Genomic DNA, 26,232 nt, shown 5'->3' on the forward strand with positions numbered 1-26,232 from the left:
ATCCATCACTTTGTATGTTCACTGAAAAAAATTAGTTGAAAAAATTCAATTACCAGAATCCATAGCTGGTATGGTTAACCTGAGAATTATACTAATGTCAGAAATAGCAAATGATTCAGGGTGACTGAGTTTCTCTGAGCTAAGCCATGAAGGACAGACTGCAAGGTTTTTGCCCCTCCTCTGCTCTCCTGAGCTCTGTAGATTTTGCTGGCCTTACGTTCTGCATCACACACGGCACACATAGATGGCTTGCCCCACAAGTGTCCCTCTTCTATTCAAAGGAGCTCCGTGGTGGTTTCAAAGCTTTACTCGACAGAGTTAGTTCTTTATAAATCAAATTGCTATTTTTTCCCCTTAAGCTCAGACACAGGAAGAGTTTGAACGTGAAATGTTAGTATTCAAATGATTACCAAAGTCAGTTTGACAGGTTTAGAGGCTCCACCCAGTGGCTAATGGGAGGTCACTGAAAACTGAGAGGACTACGGTCGTCACACATAGAATAGCCAGGGGTATTCTAGAAGAAGTACAAACCATGATGCCCACACTGTGGGCATTGAGTAGACGGCATGAAAGGCAGAGAACCGTCATCCCGACTGATAACTAGGTAAATTCACCATGGGCCAGCTAAAGTGATGCACCTCACAAAGAACCCTAACATCCACGCCACACTGTAGGTGAGAAAACATGAGCTCCCACGGCTAGATATGGGGCTGAGTCTCATGGCCAGAAGTCTCCCTGGCCTGTGGGAAACTGATGCAGAGAATCTGCACCCTGGCCTCAAGCCTACAAGTGAGGACACAGCACATTTAAGACACCAAGACCCTTTGCCTGGCAGGGTACTGACACATGTGGTTATGGGTAAGGTACGAAAGTCAGGGCCGAGTTATGGTGCCCACCTCCGCTAACAGGTTAATAGGAGAAAGCCCTGCTAACCCTGCTCTTCCTCCCTTTCCGCTCAACAGATGTCTTACGGGGAAGATTCAGGCGTGAGCAGACCACTTAGGCCAACATCCTACATTTCCTTCCTATCTGGGATAATTGCTGCTTTGAGAACACCTGCAGGGGGCAGCAGACCAGCAGACTGAATCCAATCCTGCCTGCCGCTTGTCTTTGTAAGGTCTGATTGTTCTCATTCATTTATGTGTTACCCAAAGTCTAGGGCAGCTTTTAGATGTTTCTGTCACTATGCAGACCCAAGAGCCTAAAATGTTATCTGGCCTTTTGTGGAAAGAGCTTGAGAATTCCTGCATCATGAGGGAACCCAGGAACTAGGGAGCGCTTGAGGACAGCTGGGGCTAGCCTACCATAAACAAACAAACAAACAAACAAATAAATAAATAAATGCAAAAAGAAAAAAAACCCCGTATTTTCCCAGAACATATTAAAATATACACAAAGGAAACAAAAGTGTTTCCTACCACATTTTAAACTGTTGTGACAATCTTTCAGGGAGAGAGAATTTCACATCAGCTGGCTCTTACCCTTCATCTCCTGAGGTGAGCTCTTTCTGCCCAAGTGTTCCTGGTCCCCATGTCCGGCCCTTCTTCTTTGGGAGCCTCTTGTCCTCCTCATCCCCTTCCTCTTTTGGGACAACTGAGCTCCGGCCCCAGGTTTTACTGCTTTCACCTGGTGTCACTGTGAATAACAAAGGTTGAGTGAGAAAAGTCTCTCCAAAACTGGCAGATGGACCACACAGACACAGATACACACAGACACACACACGCAGACACACACACACACACACACAGACAGACACACACACACACAGCCACACACAGATACACACAGACACAGACACACACATACAGACACATGCACACACACACACACACAGACACACGCATACACAGAACACACACACATTTATTTTTAAGCAAATACTACAGTAAAAATATAAACAGTCTGGGCCTGGCACATGCTAAAGCTGTGGCAAGCTTTCTTAGGCCCTAGGCTTTAGAAGTACAGACAGAAGAAAGACAGTGAGGCCCAGCAGGGCAGACAGTACAGAGGTCCTCAAGGTGGGTACCAATCTGCATCTACATCATTCCAGTTTGCACACTGCTTTGCAATTCACTAAGGAGCTTCCTCTACCCACGAGCCCCTATTGAAGGTGGAGAGACAGCAGTGAAGTTAACGGGGACAAGGAGCAGGAAGTCTGCAATGCACATGCACGTATGTACACACTGTTGAGGAAGATGGCAGAAGTTATGGCTGGAACAAGCCTGAATTAGTCAGTGGCTGAGCAGAGCGGGGGACAAGTGTCCCTGGTGTGTTCTGAAAACCTGTCTCACACTGGATGGCTCGAAGGCGAGGGATGATGGTGGGGCTAGCAGGAGGGCTCGATCGGCTGCTGAGGAGACTCTTCCTTTTATCCATGGTTGGGGAGGCTTGCACCGTGAACTTGTGCTGGAAATCTGCTTGGGAAGAGACAAATGTGTGCATTAGGATCGTCACACAGTCAGTTTCATTCAAGAATCTGATGTCTCCTGGCAGGCCTGACGGGTAAGCCTTGGTTTTCTGAAAAGCTTTGTTTATCTGAGAAACGTTTTCTTCAGAGTCATCTTTTTCCCCCAAAAGGGACACATCACAGGATAAACACATGACAAAACGAACACACAGATGGCAGTCTTCATAAAGCTCTCATTTAATGGACGCAGGTGGAGCAACTGCAAACTGAGAGTTGCTTCTCAGTGCACATCACCTGATGGATTATTCTAGCAAATGCTATTTGAAAGTATGTTTCAGATGATCAGTCACCATCCATGTCCTTTTCAGGTGCCAAACAGGAAGCATTTGGTGCTGCTTCCAAGGTGCAGGCAGAGCAGGGTATTAAAACCAGCCCATGGTGAGAATGCGGGAATTCAACAGAAACGGGGAAATGACTCTAATTCTCACACAGCTCAAAGGCAGTTTTGATACTTTTGAAGAACATGAAACAACTTTGAAACTTTCAGCTCTTAGGTACTGAATTTCAGCCTCTTCATCTAACAGAGAAGCACTGGGGTCTGCCCACTAGGCTAAACTCTTCCTGCGGATGGGAGCTTCATATCCGCATTGCTAGTGTACAGCAGTGTCCTAGCACAGCCTAGAGGTTCCAGAGGCACCTAACTACTTGCAAAACCAAAAAACAAAACCAAACAAAACTACAACAACAAAACAAAAACACATCATGTATGACAACAGCAATGTACACTCCCATGAGCATATTCTCTCAGTCAGATGACTTTAATTCCCTTGGTCTGTGTTTATTTAAGTTATCATTCCAAAGCTTAAACACCACCCAGAGCCCCTCGGACTATGCCATTTTTCTTTGCTTCCTTACAGTTCTAATAAACTTGCTACCCAAGGCCTTACAGACTTAGCACATAGAGAACTGTTTTAATCTATAGAAATACTCACCTGCCCCCTTGGGCACATTACCCTCCACCAAGATTCTAATCCAATTTCCTATTTCTTTGCATTTCCCCCAGGTAACATTACCAAATGTGTACCTTTATGAATGTACTTCTGAGAAGCGATACATAAATCTTATAATATGAATTTTTGTATTTTTGCCTAATGTTAAGTGCACTGAGGGCTAATTATGAAAAGAAATTTGAGATGCGCAGCTTTGCAGGATTAAGATATGTGCATACCCAGAATTCCCTCACCCTCCAGCTTTTGCCTACAGTGAAGTGTGCTTTCATGATCTGCCATGCTTTGAACGGCTTGGGTCTAGTGTGTCTGTCATCGCTATGTGCTCTGCAGTCACTCACAATGAACAGTTCCCCAAGAAACCTGTCCTCCACTGAGCAAGACGGCCCGTTCCAACAGGTTTTACTCTGAGAGTCACGGTCTGTGCTTCAAACACAGTCTAACTCCCACAAACCCCTGCCACACAGCGCCACCCCCCCCCCCAGCCCCACTCTCTGGCTGCCACCCACCGGAGGGGAGGCTGATGCGGTTTCCATCCTTGAGCTTCAGTCGGCTCTTCCTGAACTTGCCCTTGCGTTTCTTCACCCGGGGCTTCTCCTGGCACAGCTGGTGGATGATGATGTTGAGCTCTCGTTCCAGGATGTCAATCTCCCGCTCAGCCAGCTCCTGCTCCCTGCGTCGCAGCAGCTCCTCCTGGTTCTTCTGCTGGAGCGCAGCCCGGGTCAGCTCCTCCTCCCAGGTACGGAGCTCCTACCAAGGGGAACCAGCAGAGAGAAGAGTGCGTCTCAGGGAATGAGACACCACAGGAGAGAGAGGGTGCTCAGCAGCTGGTGGTAATTGAACACATGCAAGCCCTAGTGAAAGGAAGTGCAGCACAGCCATACTGAATACACTGAAGAGCCTGTGAATACAGCAGAGAGGCTAATGCCACGGAGCAAGCCTGGAGACCGGCTGCCCCTTCCTTGAACAGTAGTGCCTCCTTATCCCTGGGGAGTATGTCCAAGACCACAGGGAATGCTTGAAAACACAGATTCTTCTCAACTCTATGTTCTATGTGTCTTCCTCTAAAATAAATACCTCCATCATAAAATTTAACCTATAAATTAGGCATCGTTAAGAGATTGGCAGCCAATATTAATAGAGTATAATGATAACAACATATTACACTAAAATCACGGGTGTGACCACTCTTGTCCTTTGAAACCATTATTAAATAAAACCAGGGCCGCCTGAACTCAAAACTTCCATATGACAATAACCAACAAGAAACCCAAGACCACTGTGCTGTCTAGCTCGGGCAGTGTGCAGTGTCAGGAAGATGACCGCTCCCAGGAAGGGCAGAGCAAGACTGGATCGTGACGCTTAGAAAAGAATGCGATTTAAAACATGAAACTGTTTACCTCTGGAATGTTCTATTTAATACTTTGGACAGTGGCTGACAGTGGTAAATCAAGCCACAGAAAGCAAAACCACAAATGGGGTGGGGCAGGGAGGATTATTGTAACTACTTATTGACAATTTTCACTTTTCCTGTTGGCGCGTGTCACTTATAAATTGTGTTATGATTTTATCAATCCAAAAACAGACAGAGGTGGCCATGACTCGGTGATTCAGCAATCTAACAATCAAGCAAAAACAAAGTGAGAAACAAAATTAGCTTCTATTATTATCACATTGCTATTTAGTTATTCATTTAGTCCCTGAAACCAAGTTTTAGCCTAGGCTAGTCTTGAAATCACTTGATAGCCCTGGCTGGTCTAGAACTTACAATGTATTACAGTTTGGTCTCAAATTTACAACCCTCCTCCCTCAGCCTCCTGAGGGCTGAGATTACAGGCGTGTGCCAACTTATCACAACGCTATTAACTCCCCCAAATTTCCACAGTACAGAGTGAGCAGAAAAAAAAGGAAATTAGCCAAGACTATAACACAACCACATTCAGGCCTCTGAATCCAGCCCCTTCCAGACAGCACAGGACATATAACTCTACGTAACCAGTCTCAGCCATGTGGATACTGACTGCTAGGGTCATAGCACAAGAAAAGAGAGGGGCCACTGGAGGAATGACCACCAAACCCAGAAGCAGACTCCAGCAATCAAGAGGTGCCAAAGTTCCCGAGATCATTTCAGCTGGGAACCCTTTCCAGAAAAACACAAAAAATTCTAGTTTCAGGCTCCTATCCTCTTTCTCACTGACTCCAAAAGACAACAGCAAGATGTTCTGCTAGCGACTTGAAGTGCTGATGTACCCCTCTATGAAACGGTCCTCCCTCTACAAGTCCCCTGTGGAACCTGGATACCCTTCCAGAACTGTCCATTTTGAGGCAGCAGGAGGAAACACTTGCTGGCAGCTGCCCACAGCTGCTCCTGGGCTGTGGACAATCAAGCCGACCCCGAGGAGGCAGGAATCCCAATCGGTGTCAGTGGTTGGATACACTGAGTCCACAACCCCCAGGAAGCATCTCTGCTAAGACAAGGCATGCCTTTTCCTCTTCTCTACCTTTTCTTTGGCCCTGAGTTGGTCAAACATTTCCTGAATCTCCTGTTTCCAGTCATCCTGCAGGCAGTGGAAGGAGTCCTTGGGCATCTCGAAGAAACCAGACTCTTCTATGGTCGTGAGCTGGTCCAGGATACTGGTGAAAGATGGACGTGAGTGGGGGTCAGGATTCCAGCAGTCTGAATGGAAGAGGGGAAAGTGGAGGTCAAAGGTGCTATGTTGTACACTCTGCTGAGTAAGCACATGGAAAGCGAGACAAAGCTTCTGGTGCCTGACACTGACGCTACCTCACCACTTACAAGTGCACTGGGGTGACTATGCCCCAATCTCCCACACACACACAAGCTACCAGCCCCGAGAAAAGCATCAAGGTGAGTCAGAAGAGTGAACTCCACCCAGTCGCTGCCTGGCCACCAGCACGGTAGGCCTTTCCCTCTGCAGTTTGCTTGGCTCTGCATTTCTCACAGAGTTCTGTTTCTCTCCGTGATTTTAGAGTCCCTTTCTTCCCAGATGACCTTCCGGTCTACACACAAGAGACTCGGGTCTGGGAACAAATGCCACTGTAGCTTACTTGGTATTACATAATAAGATACTGGAATGCAAGATAGCAGGTTTGAGTTACTAATTTCTATAGTCACTGCAGAAATGAACCTGCTTTGGCGGGGCGGGGCCGCTGTCTAGAAACAGCGCTCCCAACTCCTCCCCTGGGCGGCTCATATTTCATCTCCCCTTCTGCAGCAGACCTCGTGGCACTAGGAAACACCATCTTCGTGCCGTGTAAAGAAGGTACACAGTCACCGATTTTCCTCGGGCCAGGAGTTACTCACCTTCCATGAGTTTGGCAAAGGGTTCTGGACATGTAGAAGGGATAGGAAGGGCGAGTTTATTCATGGCCACTCCATAGGCCACTGCTAAGCCATCAATGCCTCGAAAGGGCACCTCGCCAGTCAGCAGTTCCCAAAGCAGCACTCCATAGCTGGGGAAAAAGAACAAGGCAGAAACTATGTAAGAAATAACAGCTACTGGCTCACCAAAATAGCTACAAAGGTTTTTTGCAGGCATCCCACGTCACCCTCAACCCAGAGGAAGATGAATGAAATAGAAACACTAACATAAAGGGAAGTCACAAAGCCTACTAGGTAGAAGTAAAGACTCTGGAGCCAGGTACACCTGGTTTAAAGTGTTGTTCTATCTCCCTGCCTATGAATCCACTGGGCAAATCACTACATTGCTCTGAGCCCCTAATCCCTCCTCTGTAGAGATCAAATAACACTATTAGTCTCACAAGTTTCATAAAATCAAATGCATCTTTAAGACCTTAAATAAATACTCAATGGCTACAGAAATTTTATTGTTTTAAAACAAGGTCTCACTATGTAGCTTAGCCTTGGCCTGGAACTCCTAATCCTCCTGTCTCAGCCTCCTGAGGCCTAGGATTATAGGCGTGCACCACTATGACAGACTGTTTAGAAGAGACTCTCCCAAACAGAACCTTTCTGTTTTTAGACAACTTCTGCCACAGATACAGTTTTTAAGCTTTAGAAAACCAATGAGCATCTATTTAACATGGATTTTTTGCTCCTGCAAAAGATTTCTTTGGATGTTATAACCACTAGGTTATACACATTTCTGACTCTAGAACAGTGTAAGCAGGACCTTCACAGAAGCCTCTGTCTAGTTCTGGGGATAAAGTTCCTCGGGGTAGACTGGGTCAGCAGGGCAGAGCAGCACAGTAGCTGTGGGAACTTCAGTGTCTCCTGACCTAGTAAGTTCAGAGGAATGTGGAGACAGGCACAAAGGAAGGCTTAGTGGACAGATCCCCAATCAAAACCAGGCAAAACCACACAGCAGCACTCAGTCCTTCCAAGAATAAGTGAGGACGGGAAAATAAGGCTACGGACACCAGAAGGCAGGCTCCACTTGCCACTCCAACCTCACACATATTATAACGCTCCTCAGCGGTGTGCAGCCGCCACAAAGGCCGCATTAACTAAACCGTGATGATTATGATGGATCTAGAGGGATTTCTTGTTACTCTTGCATAGGATTCAGATTCAGTGCCATCACCTATAGGGTGGCTAATAACCATCCTTAACTCCAGTTCCAGAGGATCCGACACCCCCTTCTCAATTCAATAGCACCAGGCATGCACATAGTACACACATATACATACATACATACAAAACACTCACACATATAAAATAAGTCTAATTTAAAATTTTTGTAAAGGCAAAATGATAATGAGGATAATTATCAATCCAGTATGCATTTATCAGGACACCTTGTTTGTTTAAAGGACCTTGCTACGTAGGCTGTTTCACACTTTCTATCCCGCCCCAGCCTTCCGAGTCCTAGGATTACAGGTGTGTGCCAACACACTAGACTCTTATTTTCCTTCATATTTTTATGCATATGCTAGACAAGTACTCTGACACTGTGCCCCTCCGCCAAACCTACCATACTTTGTATTTTGTTTGTTGCTTCTTTGCTTGTTTTCTCTGTGTAGCCCTGGATTTTCCTGGAACTTGCTCTGTACGCCAGGCTGGCCTCAAACTCAGAAATCTGCCTGCCTCTGCCTCCTGAGTGCTGGGATTAAGGGCGTGAGCCACCGTGCCCGGCGCCCTTCATGACACTTTGTGTGTGCAGGTAGTATGGCATTTTACAGCATCATCCTGAATCTGTGGGAGGAAGCAGGCAAGTGGGAGCACTGCTTGGCAAGTGAAGAAAGTGAAGTCTTAGATGGGCTTAGTGGTTTCTATAAATGCCCAGCTCCAGACACTAAAAAACAGGGTAAAAGACATAGATCTTCCACACAGAAACGAGTAAGAGGCACAGAAAAAGCAAAGTCAGGATAGGAGACAGAGATAAGCCACAACAGATATACGAGGGCACAAAGAAGAAACCCTTACATCAGATCAGCGTGGGAAAAGCAAAGGACCTTTGAGCGAATTCCTGGTGGCTGAGTGAAAGGGGAAAGTCAGTGCTCCGAGCATAAGAAGGGGCAGCCGTGAAGACGACTGTGCTCAGTTTGCTCACAATCATTCCAGATGGTCTAGCGTGACTCCAACAATGCAGCAGCCTATGTACCAGGCCTACAAATGGCTCCTTGGGGTGGGCCAGCCATCCTGGCTTTACTCTGTTAAGACTTCCAGATACTGCCACTCTCGTTACGAATCTCGACAGGAAATGGCCAGTTGTAAGACTTGTCTCTACAGGAGTTAAAGTTTAGTTGGCAGCTCATGAGAACATCAGACACGACATCCTGTGTTCTAACCACCATGCAGTGTAGCTGTCTGTTTGCCGGTCCACGATTCCTAAAGAGTGGGAATACTACGAATAGCGTTTAATCCTTGAGTTCTCAGGGCCTCTCGCTCAGGCAAAGGTGTCTATAGACACAGAACTGCAGCTCTCACCTCTCAGCACAGGATCTGTTTGCAATAGATGGTGACTATTACAGACTGGTCAAAATACAGAGAAAGTGACTATGGGGTGTTCAACCCCAAGGGGCACATCTCCAGCACAACCCCTACACCTAAGACACACAGAAAATTGTGAAAGAAGAAGCAGAAAATTCTAAAGTCAGAGGGCCAGGAAACCTGCTGCTAGATGGTGCATTCTAAACATAGTAGGGAAGTCACAGCTGTGAAATCTCAGCAATATGGTTGCCTAAACAAGACATACATAATAATACAGTGACGTGTTGAAGTGGGTGGGAAAACCTTATGGTGCCCCACTCCTAGATGAAGAGCTACAGCCAATGTCCACTGAACAAGGGAGAATTGGTTTTCTTCAGGGACGAGCCCCCAGACAGGTTATCCAAGCGGTCAGCCCTAAAAACATGTATGTGTGTGTATATATATATATATATATATATATATGCAACTAAATGGACTCGGGAGGCTGTGTGTGTATAAAACAATAATAATTTAAAAAGAGGTCATAAATTTGAGAGGGAGTAGGAGGGACGGGGGAGGAGTGAGAGGGGAGAGAGGGAGGAGTGAAAATGATGTACCTATAGTTCTTGTGTATGAAATTCTTAAAAAAAAAAAAAGCCATATGAGCTATTAGGCAAAGATGGGAATGAGTGCAAGCATGGTGGGTGTGCCACCACAACCCCTGAACGCCATCAAGAATTACACTATTAGAGCTGAGGATGTGGTTCAGTGGTAGAGTATCTGTCTAATGTATAGACCACAGCTTCCAGCCTTAGTATGAGGACAGGAAATGAGGGGGGAACAGGATGGGGTGGGAAATAAAGAAAAACTAAACATCTACCAAACCTTGAGTATGACTTGTATAGTCACACTTGGAAGCTTTTAGCAAGCAACCTCAAAGAGCCCTCAGTAGCCCTGGCCAGATTCCTAGGTTAGAGCTATTCCCACCTTCAGTTTAAATGCCCATTTTAGTATAAAAACCCATTTCTACACACACACACACACACACACACATACAACAACAACAACAACAATTTTTAAACAAAAAACAATGACCATATACCCACTGACCCCTGTCCTCCATCCAGGCAAAGATGATTAGTGTCTGAGCCCTAAATACAGAGTGTTTCAAAGGCATAAGCATGCCTGGTTTGTGTCCTGGCATCCCTCCTCTGGTGGTTTCCCTCTAGGCCTTCTAGGTAGCCTATGAAGAAGTCCAGGCCACCAGTAAGAGGGAGGGAGAAGTCAGGGTTCTACCCTCCTCAGCATCAGCGAGGGACGTCTACCCTACGGGGCTATCATCTGTGAGCTGCTCCACCTGGAAGCTTAAGAGCTGAGGAGAGGGAGGATGGTGCACAGTAAAAATTCAATAAATGGCACTTGTAAAAGAATCACAAATCAGTTTAGAACCAGCTTTCTACAAGTTCATCCATGTCCATCCTCACTGGGACCCCTGCTGGATCTGAGCCGCGGTAGGCCAATCAATATGGAAGAGGTTGCTCAAAGCACAGGAACAAGAGTGCAGAGTTGGTGACATGTTTCCAGTATCTAAGCGTTGCTGTGTGGATAGCGATGAACAGGTATTTCCTCTGGTAAACATGAGAGATTGTCTGAAGTCATTCAGAGTATGCTTGAGGGGAGAGGGGTGAAGGCCCATATAAAGGAGTCAGTAGACCATATCTTCAAGAAAATCTCACAGCATAGGAGAACACTGGGAAGAAGCAGGCATACTATGTTTCCATGCAGTCATCCAGACTGGAACAAGGGCTTATGTCCTAGGTAAATTTTTAAAAATTTACTTAATATTTTTTAATTATGGGGGAAGCATATGTACACTTGTGAGTGCAAGTGTCTCCAGAGACCAGGAGAGCACTGGATCCTCTCCAGGTAGAGTTACTGGCAGTTGTAAGTTGTGTGCTGTAAACTAAACTTGGATCTTCTGCAAGAACAGTATGTACTTTTTTTTGTAAGTTTTTCAAGACAGGGTTTTTCTATATTGATTTGGCCATTTTGGAATTAGCTCTGTAGACCAGGCTGGCCTCGAACTCAGAGATGAGATCCATCCACCTCTGCTTCCCAAATGCTGGGACTAAAGGTGTGCTCCACTATGCCTGGCCAGTATGTACTGAGACATTTCTCCAGCCTCCCTGAGAACAATCTAAGCTAGAGTCACTGGTTGTGCTGGCTAGTTTTATGTCAACTTGATACAAGTTAGAATTATGTGCAGGAAGAAACCTCAATTGAGAAAAAGCCTCCATAAGATCAGGTTATAGGGAAGCCTATAGGGCATTTCTTAATTAGTAACTGATGGGGAAGGGCCCAGCCCATTGTGGGTGGTGCCACCCCTGGGCAGGTGGTTCTGGGTTCTATCTGAGCAAGCCATGAAGAGCAAGTCAATGAGCAGCCCTCCTCCATGGCCTCTGCATCAGTTCCTGCCTCCAGGTTCCTGCCCTGTTTGAATTCCTGTCCTGGTTCCCTTCCAGGATGAATAGTGTTGAGGAAGCATAAGCTGAACAAACCCGTTCCTTTCCAAGTTGCTCTTTGCTTCATCGCAGCAACAGAAACCCCATCTGAGATACTGGCAGACCATGTGACAATACTCAAGGTGTTTTCCCTGAAGATGTTTTCCGCTCATCTGCAGTTCACCGCTAAGCTGGTCCTGTTAGAGAACTGAACGATTTCACCGGATGCCTCTCACAACAGCTCCTGCAAGTGGCTTTCAACAGCAGTGATGTTAGGAATAAGGCTCAAATCCTGTAACATGGGGTTTGGTAAAAGTTGAAAGAGTTTGGCCTATTCCCTCATGAAACACAATCCCCTGTAGTAGCCCTGTCCTTTACTGACTGTCACCATAAGACCCTCAGTTAGGTGTTCACACTCCCTTTCCACTAAGAACAGGCACAGAAGCTGGTGAGAGGCTGTCCACATCACAGCAGCAGAGCGACTGAGTAAAGCACAAACCCCGAGAGAAGTGAGACAAGAGAATAGCATGTTATCCTGTGAAGGGGTAAGGGAAAGAGAGAGTGCCCAGTGGCTGGGACTGAGGGGTCCCTGTTCCTGAGAGAGCTTTAGCTGGACACACAGTAGCTGAAGGTGCATTTGGTCTCTTCATAGCCAGCCAGATAAGAGAGCACAGGCAACGGGACACAGAGGCTGTGTGCAAGAGAGCGTAGGCAATGGGAGGAAGGGCTGAGTACAAGAGAGCACAGACAATTGGATGGAGGGGCTGTGTACAAGAGAGTGCAACCAATGGGACACAGGGGCTGTGTGCGAGAGCACAGACAATGGGATTGAGGGGCTGTGTACAACACACAAACTACCTCCACATCAAAGGCAAGTCTCTGGCCATGGATAAGCTTGGCCTCCTTTCCTGCAGACTATAATACAGAAGGAACCACAGCTCAGACCAAACCATTGGGACAAGGACAGGAAGGGAACCTGGAGAACCTGGGTCTCATAGGGCACAGGCGTCCTGCCAGCCTGGGCCGCCTGAACTACTCCTTGAAGCAGAAATACACTTTGCTTAAGTAAGCGTCCATATCAATGGGTCTCCTTGTGATAATAGGTTAATTAATATATCAACGAGGATTAATTAGTATTAGTCTTACCACTTAACACTCCAAGTGTTAAGCCGCAATGAGACTGCTATTTTTAGAGGTCTACAGCAGTTGACTATCAGGTCAGATATTTTACAAGGAGAAAAAACACTCCCAAGTAGGTAGTTCACTCTGTAGCTAACATAGGGCCAGATGAGAACGGACATACAAAGTACTAAATAACTCTGAAAGAAATTAAACAAATCAGAAATCTCACATTTATGGATTGAAAAACACTATGTCTATGATGTCCATAGTCCCCCAAATAACTCACAGACTAAACACAATCCCTCTGAAAATCCTAGGTATCAGCCGAGGTGATGGCACCTATAATCCCAGTACTTGGGGATACAAAAGCAGAAGGAGCAGGCATTCAAGAGCATTTTGCCTATATATCTAATCTGAAGTGAGCTGGAGCTATACGAGGCCATTCTTTAAAACAAAATCACAATTGCTTATTTTACAAAATTAACAAAATGATACTAAGATTTATAAAGAACTGCAGTGGATTCAGAATGACCAAAACAATTCTGAAAAGGCAAAATTGGAGGGCACTCATATCCTAAACTTCAAAACTTACTACCAAGTTGCATATTAACGTGCAGACACAGACACGCTAACAGAACTGTGAACCCAGGAACAAGCCCTCACAATTCTCCTGGGATGTTTCTGGTAGAGATGACCAAGTGTTTCAATGGGAAGGGTAGTCTCTTCAACGCGAGGTCCTGGCACAGTGAGCAGATATGAAAATATAAAGTTTGACCTCTGGTGCAGGACAATTGTCTATATTCTGTCAATTATGTTTTAAACAAACACTAATTGGCCAGAAGCCAGGCAGGAAGTATAGGCAGAACAACCAGACAGGAAGTAGAGGTGGGTCAATGAGAACAGGAGAATTCTGGAAAGAGGGAAGCTCCCTCTGCAGTCCTGACCAGACACAGAAGAAGCAAAATGTGACTACGCTGCTGAAAAAGGTACTGAGCCATGTGGCTAACACAGATAAGAATAATGGACTAATGTAAGTTATAAGAGTAAATAAGAAGCCTGAGCTGATGGGCCAATCAGTTTATGATTAATGTAGACCACTATATAATTTCTTTGGGACTTAACAACAGCTGGAACCAGGCAGAACAAGGACTGGGCAGGATAGAAACCTCCAACAAATGGTGCCCAACCAACAGGCCTCCACCTCATACCACATGAAAATCAAGTCAACATGGATCAGAAGCCCCAGGGTAAGAACCAAGATTATAAAATTCTCAGAAGAAAACAGAGCTAGGAATCTTCACAGCCTTGGCTGAGGCAATGCTTCTTAGGATGACAACAAAGTCAGGCTATAAGAAAAAATAAAGAAACACTTGGGCTTCAGAGTACACTACCAACAATTATCCAAAAGACATAGAATGGAAAAAAATTAAAACATGTTAAAATACATGCAATAATAAACTATTTTAAAACTAAAAAAGAAACAACCCAAAAGACAAGCCAGTTTTTAACTGGCAAAAGAGTTGAACAGACACATCTCCTGAGGAGATACACAATGCCCAATGAACACAAGAGAGACTCAACTTTGAGAGTCATTCAGAAAATGCACATTAAAAATACTGTAAAGACTGAGAGAAACAATCAATAAATGGGATCTCCTGAAACTGAAAAGCAAGCCGATCAGTAGTGATGCACGCTTTTAATCCCAGCACTGGGGACACAGAGGCAGAGACAGGCAGATCTCTGTGAGTTTGTGGCCAACCTGGTCTACAAGAGCTAGTTCCAGGACAGGCTCCAAAGCTACAGAGAAACCCTGTCTCAAAAAAAAAAAAAAAAGAAAAAAGAAAAAAGAAAAGAAAAGAAAAAAGAAAAAGAAACTGAAAAGCTTCTGCAAAGCAAAGGACACGATCAACAAGACAAAACAACAGCCCACAGAATGTGAAAAGATATTCACTAACCCCACATCAGACAGATATATAAACATATATATTGGTCATCAAAAGAAAAAATAATCCAACTAAAATAAAATGAAGTACAAACCTAAACAGAGAACTCTCAACAGAGGAATCTAAAATGGCTGAAAGACACTTAAGGAAATGTTCAACATCCTTAATCATCAGAGAAATGCAAATCAAAACAATTCTGAGATTGCATCTTACACCTATAAGAATGACCAAGATCAAAAACACTGATGACAACTTATGCTGGAAAGGTTGTGGGGGTAAAGGGAACACTTCTGCATTACTGGTGGGAGTGCAAGCTGGTACAACCCCCTTGGATGTCAGTGTGGCAATTTCTCAGAAAATTAGGAAATCACCTACCTAAAGACCCAGTAATACCAGTTTTGTGTATATATCAAAAGGATACTCAATTGTGCCACAAGGACATGTGCTCAACTATGTTCATAGCAGCACTGCTTGTCATAGCCAGAACCTGGAAACAACCTAAATGCCCCTCGACCAAAGAATGGATAAGGAAAATGTAGTACATTTATACAATGGACAGCAGAAAATAATAATGACATCTTGAAATTTGCAGGCAAATGGATGAGCTAAAAAACATTATTTTGAGTAAGGTAACCCAGCCCAGAAAGTCAATTATCATATGTACTCACTCATAAGTGGTTTTTAAACATAAAGAAAATAAGCCTACAAATCACAATCCTAGAGAACCTAGACAACAATGAGGACCCTAAGAGAAACATACATAGATCTAATCTACATGGGAAGTAGAAAAAGATAAGATCTCCTAAGTAAATTGGGAGCATGGGGACCTTGGGAGTGGGTTGAAGGGGAGGGGAGAGGCAGGGAGGAGAGCAGAGAAAAATGTAGAGCTCAATAAAAATCAATAAAATTAAAAAAAAATACAGTGAAGAGCCAGGCAGTGGTGGCATACACCTATAATCCCAGTACAAGGGAGGGAGAGGCAAGCCTGGTCTACAGAGTGAGTTCCAGGACAGCCAGGGCTACACAGGGAAACCCTGTCTCTAAAAACAAACAAACAAAAACCCCAGTAAAATCCTGCTTCACAGACTAGGATGGCTATAACCATAACAACAGCACCAAGAGTAGACGCTTGAGATAGAGGAGTTAGTGGAGTGGACCCATGGCATTTAAATGGAGCATCTGTGCATGAAACAGTGCGCTAGGCCCTCAAAAGGTTAACACATATACTTAATGGTATGAAGGCACAGGCCCAAGTCAGCAGAAAACATGCAGTCACAACAGAATGTGTGTGTCCATGTCCACGGCAGTCTTATTCATAACATCCCCAAAGAGAAAACTCACTCTCTATCACGTAATGAATGAACAAACTATATCATGGAATACTAAAAAGCCATAAAAGGAAAGAATGTGCAATGAAGCTACAACATGGCTGAACTTGTGTGAACACATTACATCTAAGAAGTAAGTGACAGAAGAACACACATTGTGTGATTCCACTGATGGGAAATGGCGATGAGGCTAATCCAGAGACAGCAACAGGTCAGACGGGGAGGAAGTATGACAGGCAGAAGGCATGGGGTCTCTCTGAGGTTTAGAACAATCTGGGAAACAGCGATCACAGTGGGTGGGATGGTGGCCCTAACAATATCTGTTGATGTTCTTGAACTGAGAATCCGTAAGTGGATGGGGGTCTTTTTTGGGATCTTTAGGATGGGGCCCTGCTGTACTTATTTTAAACTGTGGCCTCCAGAGCTATGAAAGAGCAAATCTCTGTTGCTTTAACTCATCTGGTGGGTGGAAACGTGGTATAGCGGCTTAGGAAGCAGGTAACAGTGGCGAGTGACGCTCAGTTTAGTCATGTATTTAAGCTTGTTTAGGTTTCCTTGGGTCTTTGTTGTTTTGATGAGACAGGGTCTCACCTATCCCAGGCTGGCCTCGTCTATGATCCACCCGCCTCCACCTCTGGAGTACTGGGATTACATACCCACACCACCACTCCCAGTTCTCTGGGGCTGGAGATCAAATCCAGGGTCTCGAGCACACTAGTACTGTGCACACTCATCTATCTACTGAACTGCATCCCAGTCTTGAAGTCAGCTTTATAAATGCTAAAAAGTTCTGACCTACATACTGCAAAGGGTGTGCTTTATGATCTATGACTATCTCAAAGCAGTTAAAGGAAATACATATATACAGAAGCACGCACACATGCACACATGCTCACTGCCACATGCCAGGAAGCACTGATCCTAGACTGAGGTGCACTTATCACCCACAGTCTTTTCTTGTATAGGACATCTATCTGATGGTAACTTATCCTTCCTCAATGGCAACATGATTTTTTTTTTTAAATTCTATGTCCTTGTGACCTCTTGGATTGACACTTGCTAGTAGAGATTGCTAGCCACGTCTAATCTGTAACTCCACAGCTCTTAGGGTCTGCTGGGGACCCATCTATTCCCATTTCTAGATAAATGTCCAACACACAGAGCCCTGCGTAAAAGAACAACTAGATAGCTGGAAGGGACCATTTCCAAGTCATCAAGTGACTCAGGAGCATACAGGGAGGACAACAGGTTAAGTCCACCCGGAGTCTCACAGTAGCAGCTGCTGAAGCCCAGCAACGTGGCAGGGCCAAAGTTACTGCTTGGTGTAGGGTGACTTCCCACCCTTCAGTCAGAGACAGAAGTACATGGTGCCCCTGGACTCTGCTGCTCTTTCCTGAGGAGTGACCTACCACATGAAGTGCCTGCAGAGATGACATAATTGCCGCAGCATCCCTTAGCCACACAGGATTCAGTAGAGGTCCCTCTGAGAGCTCACACAGACTGACCTGGGGTGTCCGCAGGTCACACAGACCTGGGCTGCACCTCTGGATCTTACCTCCACACGTCACTGCCTTTGGAAAACATGGAAGCACGGATGACCTCGGGTGCCATCCAAGCGTACGTCCCTGCCGCGCTCATCTTGGTGGTCCGGTGCCATTCCCGAGCCAGCCCGAAGTCAGTGATCTTCAGAATCTTGTTACTCAGATCTCCATTCTCCACTTTCTGCAGGATCAGAACTGACGAAGACAGCAACACAAAAGAAAACGGATAAGCCTGAATTGCAGGGTCTCTGCCATCCACCTGCCCCCTCCTGCAGGCGCCACTGTCCTGCCGTGGTGCCCTGGCGGCAGAAACACCATTTCACAACCACCCACAACACATTCATTCTGCACCATGGATTATTGTTGGCATCATCTCAAGTCCCCACAATGCAGGCATTCCAAGCTGAACATCCCTTATCCAAAAACTGCTTAGAGGTGAAATCTACAAAGGTTCCTCCAGATCTAAAAGGACCCCAAATTCCGAAACGTACATTTGGGCTTAGGAGTACTCTCAGCCTGGACTGCCGTCTTTGTGCCACAGGCCAGGGCTGGAGACCAGGCCCGACTTGAGAGGCCGCCCTCCTGCCGCAGAGTGTCAGGAGAACTGTGAGTCACAAAAACCCGTCTGAGCAGCAGCCCCCTGGGCTTCCTGCATCAAAGCACATCTAGATTATACCCACTCACGGGCCCCGGGACTAGAGATGTTTCAGATACAATGTCTAGACAGCATCTGTGACCCCCTCACAAGCCCATCCCACCTACCTCCTGACACAGCGACACTTACATCATCCACAGAGTTCATGTTCAAGAACCCTACAACTGAGTTACAAAATAAATACTGCAAAAAAAAAAAAAAAAAAACCCATCTCCTACCCCACCCCCAAAATGTGTGTTTTAAATAAGTTTGCCATTTTATGTTGGGCCACATTCATAGCTACCTTAGACACATGAGGCCCACAAGCTATGGGTGGGGCACCCCTGACACTCTGAAGAAAGCCTGTCTGTTGGACCCTGGAGATTTTCTCATAATCCAGGCAGGTCCCCCACAACCAAGTGAGAAATGGCTGAAGAACTGGGGCGGGCCAGAAGCAGGCACACAAACACACTCATGAGATCCTCAGTGAGCATGCTCAGGGAAGAGGAGCTGGTGCAGGGATGACTCCAAAGCACTGCAGTGTGGGAGGCAGCCGGGCTCTCCTAGGACGGCAGCTGAAATAGCCACCTCACCCATATGTAGTCCCAGCCATAAACGTAACCCAGTAGGAGACAGGCTAACTAAAAATCACCCCAAACATAATGGACTAAGATGCCACACTGTAAAACTCTGAGCAGTAGGGATAGGGAGCTGTGCCGGTGCGTGCAGGACAAGCCTCCTGTCTCAAGTGGCATGGTTCAAAAGCTTTGTGTCAGCACAGCTTCTTTAGCTGGACACAGCCTTGCCTGAATCTGAGTTTGTGGAAGTTCAGAGCAAGAAGGAAGGTTCCCTCTTTACCCTGTGAAGAAGAAACAGGCTGGAGACAGTGTAGCAACTAATTTTTAAGTGAGGAAAACAGTAAAAATGATACAAGTTAGCTCTTAGCCCAGTGTGCCAAGCTGGCTTAGAGGTTTCCTATTCCCCATGAACTGCAGGGCCTCTGAAGTAGGCTGTACAGAGATGTCTTACTCTCACTGCAGACCCTGACAGCAAAGACCCCTCCATAGCTAAAGAACAGAGTCTAGGAATGCAATACTTGGGTCAATTTGAAGGATAGGAGGAGGTGCTTCAAGACAGCCACACCCCTCTTCTCTACCCCTACTCCAGCCCACTGAACTGTCACATCTTGAAGGGCTATGGGCCAAGGAGCTCCAGGTCCTCTGTGCTTCCCAGGAAAGCAGCAGTATGGCAGGATTACCAGTAGCTGCAGAGCTGGAGGCTGAAAAGAAAACAACCCCACCCTAGACCTAATGGACTAAGCCTCCCTCTCCTCCTCCACACCCTCTCTACTCCAGACACATTCCTTCCCACCCTCGCTTCCCCCACCCAGGAGCTTGAGCAGACACAAAACAAGAGAAGAAAAAACCTTCCTCTCCACATTTAGTGGTTAAAACAACAACAAAACAAAAAAACAAAAACAAACAAACAAAAAAACCAGACCTTCCAGAATCTTCCCAGGCAAAAAACACAGGAAAGCAGACATTCAAAAGCCAGGCAAGTGACACTAAGGGAATTTCCCAATCCCATTCCAGAGGCCACTGGCCACCAACTATCCTCAAAGCAGCTCAGATACAAGAAACTCAGAGAGTGCCTCCCCTACACACAGAGAGTAAGGTCCAGTCACCCAGAGCCCTAAGTGGCAGGGATAGGGTACAACAGGGAGAGAGATGACATTTGATATTAGTCTATCTGAGGGCTTAAATGACATGTAAGATTGACAGGGCAGGAATCAGCCACGGATTGTCTGCCTGCATGGAGTAGTCCAGCTACCTACAGGTCAGTTCCACTTACTCACCACTGCCCACGCACCTCATACTCGCACTGTTTGGACTCTATGGCCTAGGGTCCTACCGTCATCCACAGACAGGGACTATAATCTGAGACCAGTCTGCTGCTCAGCAGGCAGTAGCAGGCCACTGGCTCCCACGTACTTAGTTAACTCAGCACCGGCGCTTGTACACCTCACATGCTGATGGACACCCCGTTAGCTGGGATGAAATATGAGAGATGAAATCAAGCAGTGTACAGCCAACCATCCAGTGGAGTGCCGCTCACCTTCAGCACTGACAGCTGCCACCTCTATCTGCTCTATTTTCACTGCCCCAAAGGAAGTCCTGCAAGCACTAGGCAGATATTCCCCATTCGCCTCTCCTCCCATGAGAAACCACCGGTCTGCTTTTGACGTACCCACTGTGAATAGTTCATGAAACAGAATGCTGTCTTATTTCACTTACTGTTTTCAAGGTTGGTGACATTATAGCTTAAGAATACACCATTGTAATAAATTCCTGCGATGTATGTAAATAGGACAGCTGCTCATTTGGGATCACGTGCTCAGTAACTGAACATGGCTGCCTACTAACATCTGAGTTCTCTAGTCATCTCTAGGATGTAGGGGATGACTCTCTGTTTCATCCATTCGAAAGAGAGGTGAAAAGATTAGGCCAGCTGTGTGCAGTTGATGAGGGTTGGGGACAGGGGCAGAATTCGCACCTCTCACTGCACAGCACTGTCCTTCACCTTTGTGCCATGTGATCCAGAGAGAAATGCTGTCTTTAAGGTTTAACTCAATTTCCTCACTGCTATGGCTGACTACTCATCTCTTCTGATACCCCGTTGCTACTTCCTCAGCAGCCAAAACCAACTGCACACAATTCAACAGTCGGTAAGTCTAACTACTCCCTGCTGAGGCATGTAAGTGCCTACCATCTTTTTCTCTAGAATGCCATGGAATGTGACTCCCAGAGGGTAAAAGCTTCATTCTCTTCTAGAATCCATGATATCCTGCTCCAGCAACCACAGGGCCAGGCTCTTGGCAAGAACTCCCCTCTGCCTGGCCAGTAACTGACTGAGGAGTACCTGTGCATTTTCTCTGACTATTGCTTTCCCATGTGAATGTTGAAACATATTGGGGGATGATTATGCAGAAGGGGGCAGAGTCAGAGAAAGTAACGCCTTAGCCAGGGGCCCCCAGTAACCAGCATATCTTGATGCAATGTGGGGTGTGGGCTACAGAAGAAGGGATAATTTGGAGATACGGCCTGCAATGGTTACTTCGGCACCAGTTACTTCGGCACCCTCTGGCCAAGTAACAGAATCAACCTAAGGAGGAAAAATATACTCAGGTTCTCTGTTTCAGAGGACTTCAGTCCACCACAGTGGTGATGGCACGGTGCTCACTGTGGAGGACTGAATGGTAGTGGGTTCCCATGTCACAGTCTGAGTTACAACTTTTTCAAATCCTGCCCTTTGCGACTTACTTCTGACAGCGGGCCTTCATGTCCCAAAGGCTCGACCACTACCTATTAGTTTGGCAATGGGCTTTATGGACTAGTTCTCCAGCCTTAAAAATAAGAAAATATATTTATTTGTGTGTGCATGTGTACATGCGTCTGAGCATGCATGCGTGTGTTTGTATGTATGTGTAGAAACGCTCATGCTATAGCATGCGAGTACAAGTTGCAGGTCTGCTGCAGGGATCAAACTCAGGTCATAGGTCTTAGTGGCAAGCCCCTTCAAACTCTAAGCCACCCAATTTCCTTCTCTTTCCTCATCTACTTTTTTTTTTTTAAATATTCTCTGCTGTTCTTTTCTTTCTGGGCTACATCACTCTGACTTCCTGGCCCTGCAATTGAGCTTTTATTTCCCATCATGGTTTTCTAAGTCGGAAAAGTTCTTTCTCATTTTCTCATTTGTTTCTGGAATGAGAAGTACAAACCCTCCTTCCTGGGTGGCAGGGGCTTCTGTATGATGGGTCTAACGTTTCCTCTCTGCCTTTTTGTTTGTTTTCTACCACTGTAGTTTCTCGAAGGGTTTTTCCAGCCTCTGCTTTAGTCTCTGGAGGACTTTGCTGAGTCAGACTCATCCTGGGCTCTCTGATGCGACTCAGCACATAGCTGCGCTTGTCTTCAAAAGGGCGTACACACTGAAACATTTACACAGGAACTGATGGGGTGTTGGTGATTTCTTTCAAAATAATAATAGGTGGGAATGAGTGGGGTGACAGATGGAAGAAGAGCTATGAGCTGGTAACTGTTGAGGCTGAGTACAAGAGGATTCCGGTACCATTCTCTTCACAAGGGCACAAGTCTTCCTTAGGAAGAGGAAGAAACAGGGAGAGGGAGGAGAGAGGAAGAGAGGGTGGGCGGGAGGGAGACAAATCAGAGTGTCAACATCTCTTTTACCTAAAGGAGAACTCCCCAGAGCCATAGCAAGACAGGAAAAGAAAACAGCAACAGACATGGACCCAAGGAATGTGGGTCCCAGCTCCAGCCCTGTGAAATCCTCCCCAGGACTCCATTTCTCTATCTCTGACACTCTCAAAGCCTGCAATTCCCTGAACGCATCATCAGTCTCCCCAGAACTCAGACAAGTTCTGCCAACTGTCTTGAGATAAGAATGGTAAAACTCACAGTTAAGGGGGAGTTAGGGGATGACTCTGCCCCAGAGGAAAAGTTAAAAAGCCCATGCTCTTGCCACTGCGGCCTTCGGGGTGTCCACAGTGACATTTGAGAGATTTCATTCCTGCACTACAATGCCTCCAAGGAAGAAGAGGAACGATCCAGAACCCCAGCCACAGCCAGAAGCCGCGAGTGCCCACAGAGCAGCTGCTAACATGGAGCAGCCCCTCTGCGCTGACTCAGCAAGAGCCCAACAGGAGAGCCTGGCCAGGGACCACTAGCAGGCACAAAGTACAGTCAGAGCATATCCCCCAGCCTCTCCCAGTCTGGCCCTCTGCCCACTCTTTCCCTTTAGGCATGGCCAAGGGAGAGCAGACTTGCTTACTTGGCAAATGATTCACTGCCTAGACTCCCTGACTCCAGGCTTCGGCAGAGGTGTGGTGCTGCCTGAGCATGGCAGGGAGATGCCAGCAATCGCTGGGGCCCTGGCTGGGTTCATGCTGTCAGCAGAGTCTCCCTGAGTTCCACCTGCACAGCCAACAAAGCTGGGCTTCCCCACAAGCATCCAGACCTACAGAGGAGTGGAGAAAATGGAGACTCGGGGCACTAAAGACCCTGCCCCTCTTCGGAGAAAAGAGGAAATCAAAATGAACAGACAAATGTACAGCCAAGAAAACTTAATGCAATGGCCTGTCTCTGGGTCTCAGATAAAGCAAAGGTGAACCACAATGGCCTCTCCTGCATGAACCATGAGGTACTCGATAAATGTGTGTCCTCACTGTGTGTGTGTGTGTGTGTGTGTGTGTCAAGCAAACACAGAATGTTTCTCTTGTTTCTTCAGGACTATAAGTACTTGTTCTAGGCCTCCATCAGTCACCTAAGAAGCTATACTAATGATTTCTAACTTTTAAAACTATGTCCTTTCTGCTTTAGTAAATGTCTTTACAGTGCTACTTAGTGTCCACTAACTTAGAAGAGAAAATGTAGGCACAGCTGATGGTTATGGAGGCCTTAGTGCCCGGTTCTGCACTAAGTGATTTACACCCATCATCATCTTTAATCTTCTCAACAGGAAGGCAGGTGTATTACTAAGCCTACTGTCAAATATGGAGCCTGGAATCCAAATAGGCTGGTTCACAAGAAAAGCAGAAGCCAGACATCACCGAGTCCTCAATCAAGGCTCCAGACCACTGTGCTATAGTGGGCAGCCCTAAGAGAACACTTAAAGGGAATTTACATTTCATCAACACACCACCACCTATGCACATTTGAAAACCAGAAGCAGAAATAGCCATGCTTTGTATAGAAACATACAGCTGCTCCCTTCGGGGGAGACCATTCATTTCAATGGTTTAACAGAACCTAGGTAAACAGAAGGCAGCACATTCCAGCCTCTAAGACAGCTGCCTGATGCCCTTTCCCACCCATGCAGGCATCCCTAGGCCTCCAACTCCAGGGGTGCTAACAAATGAGAGAGAGAGAGAGAGAGAGAGAGAGGGAGGGAGGGAGGGAGGGAGGGAGGGAGAGAGAGAGAGAGAGAGATCTCTCTAAGTAAGGCTTAAAGCAGGAGGTTAGAGTCAGCAGCGAGCGAAGCCAAACTGAAAACAAAGCAGAAACGGACTGCGGCACTCCACTCGCGATCCTGGCAGCCTGTCATGGAAGGACTGGGATTAATGACAGGAAGAGCCTGAAAGCTGTGGCCCATCACTGGTCAGTTGTTCTCTCTCCCCACACTGTAACAGGATCCACCTAGACACAGTTCCAGAAGGCCATGGTGACTTACACCATAACCCAGTCTCCTTGTCCCAAGGACAGCCGGTAGAGTGATGAGTGGCATGCCCTGAGGGCCTCTGGCCCCAGCCCTCATCCATCCCTACACTGTGTGGCCTGGAAGGCAGCTCCCATCGAGGACCATCAAGCCAGGACCACACCCCGAGCTGGCAGAGTTGTGAACGGAACAGAGATGCTGCACCAGCCCTGTTAGCTTTCTACTGCTGTGATAAACGGGCAGCAAAGGGTTGGTTTCATCATACAGCTCACAGTTTCTAGAGGCAGAAACAGAGGCCATGGAGGGGTGCTCCTTACTGGCTCAATTCTCACGACTTACTCAACCTGCTTTCTTATATAACCCAGGACCACCACCCCAGGGAAGGCACCACCCATACGGCCAGCCCCTCTACAGGCCAATCCGATGGAAGAGTTTTCTCAGCTGACATTCCCTCTTCTAAAGTGACTCCAGCTCATGTCATGTTGACAAAAACGCTAGGCACAAAAGTAGTGTGGCCGGCTGTCTACATGTGTATCTCGACTCTGGTCTTCAGAGCTCCCACGGGAATATCCCATTAGGTTCTGCATGCGACACCACAGCCTACAGAGTTCCAAACAGTCAGGCTCATCATGGCGACAGCTTCGTTTCTTGGGACCATCTTCTGCGTCATGACTTTTCTCATTGCTGCCTCAGAACACTGGACAGAAACAACTTCAGAGGAGAAGGTTTACTCTGGCTCGTGGCTGGGGGATGCAGTCCATCACAGTGGGAGGACAAGGCATGGGTTACATAGGATCAGCACTCAGGAAGTGCAGAGCTGGGGCAGGAGCCAGGAGTAGGCTATAACCCTCTAGCCCCAAACCCACGGTCCAGTATCTGCCATTTACACTCCACGTCCAAAAGGCTCCACAGCCTCCCCAAACCGCACCACCAGCTGAGGACCAAGTGTGCAAATGCATGAGCCTGCGAGGGTCATTTCACATCCAAACCACAACAGACATGGGTTAAAACCCCGTGTCTAAACAGGGGGAACATCCCAGGGAACCAGACCTCAGAACAGAGATCTGCAGAGTCCCTCTGTGCTGCTGTGAAAGGAACCAACCTGAAACATATGCTTCAGCTGTGCACTTATTGAAGTATTGTGTCACATTCTATAATAAGTTTTGATAAGAACCTTTTTACATGAAAAAAAGTCTGCCCATTGAAAACCCCTATGAATCAGATACCACGCTAAGCACTGGGTGTTGAAGAAGAAATTGAACTAGGACTCATAAAGATGTTCAACTGGCCAGGAAGAAGTCAGAGACCTTTGCCGTCTACTGTAAGCCACACATATGCTTCAGTCCTCCATCTTTCCCTCTGCTTTTGCTTATGCAGATCCCATGTACCCCTGGCCGGCCTTTAACTCACTATGTAGCCCAGGATGGCCTTGATCTTATACGTCTGCCTCTGCTTCCAGAGTACTGGGATTCCAGGCATGCATTGCTAAGCTCAGTTTCTCTTATCCTTTTTTCTCTTCTTCTTCTTCTTCTTCTTCTTCTTCTTCTTCTTCTTCTTCTTCTTCTTCTTCTTCTTCTTCTTCTCCTTCTCCTTCTCCTTCTCCTTCTCCTTCTCCTTCTCCTTCTCCT

General features: G+C 46.5%; 1 protein-coding gene across 1 annotated transcript in view; it reads right to left on the reverse strand.

The window, feature by feature from the left end:
- Map3k9 (mitogen-activated protein kinase kinase kinase 9) overlaps positions 1-26,232 on the reverse strand; it is a 74,744-nt gene that overhangs the window by 12,875 nt on the left and 35,637 nt on the right. Inside the window, 6 exon segments of the mRNA XM_050164639.1 lie at positions 1,482-1,635; positions 2,292-2,414; positions 3,924-4,164; positions 5,916-6,091; positions 6,740-6,888; positions 17,757-17,937. Of these exon segments, the coding sequence (XP_050020596.1) occupies positions 1,482-1,635; positions 2,292-2,414; positions 3,924-4,164; positions 5,916-6,091; positions 6,740-6,888; positions 17,757-17,937 (1,024 nt within the window).

Source organism: Alexandromys fortis, unplaced genomic scaffold (genome assembly GCF_014885135.2).
Source record: "Alexandromys fortis isolate MF-2015 unplaced genomic scaffold, M_Fortis_MF-2015_v1.1 scaffold_159, whole genome shotgun sequence".
Classification (NCBI taxonomy): Eukaryota; Metazoa; Chordata; class Mammalia; order Rodentia; family Cricetidae; genus Alexandromys; species Alexandromys fortis.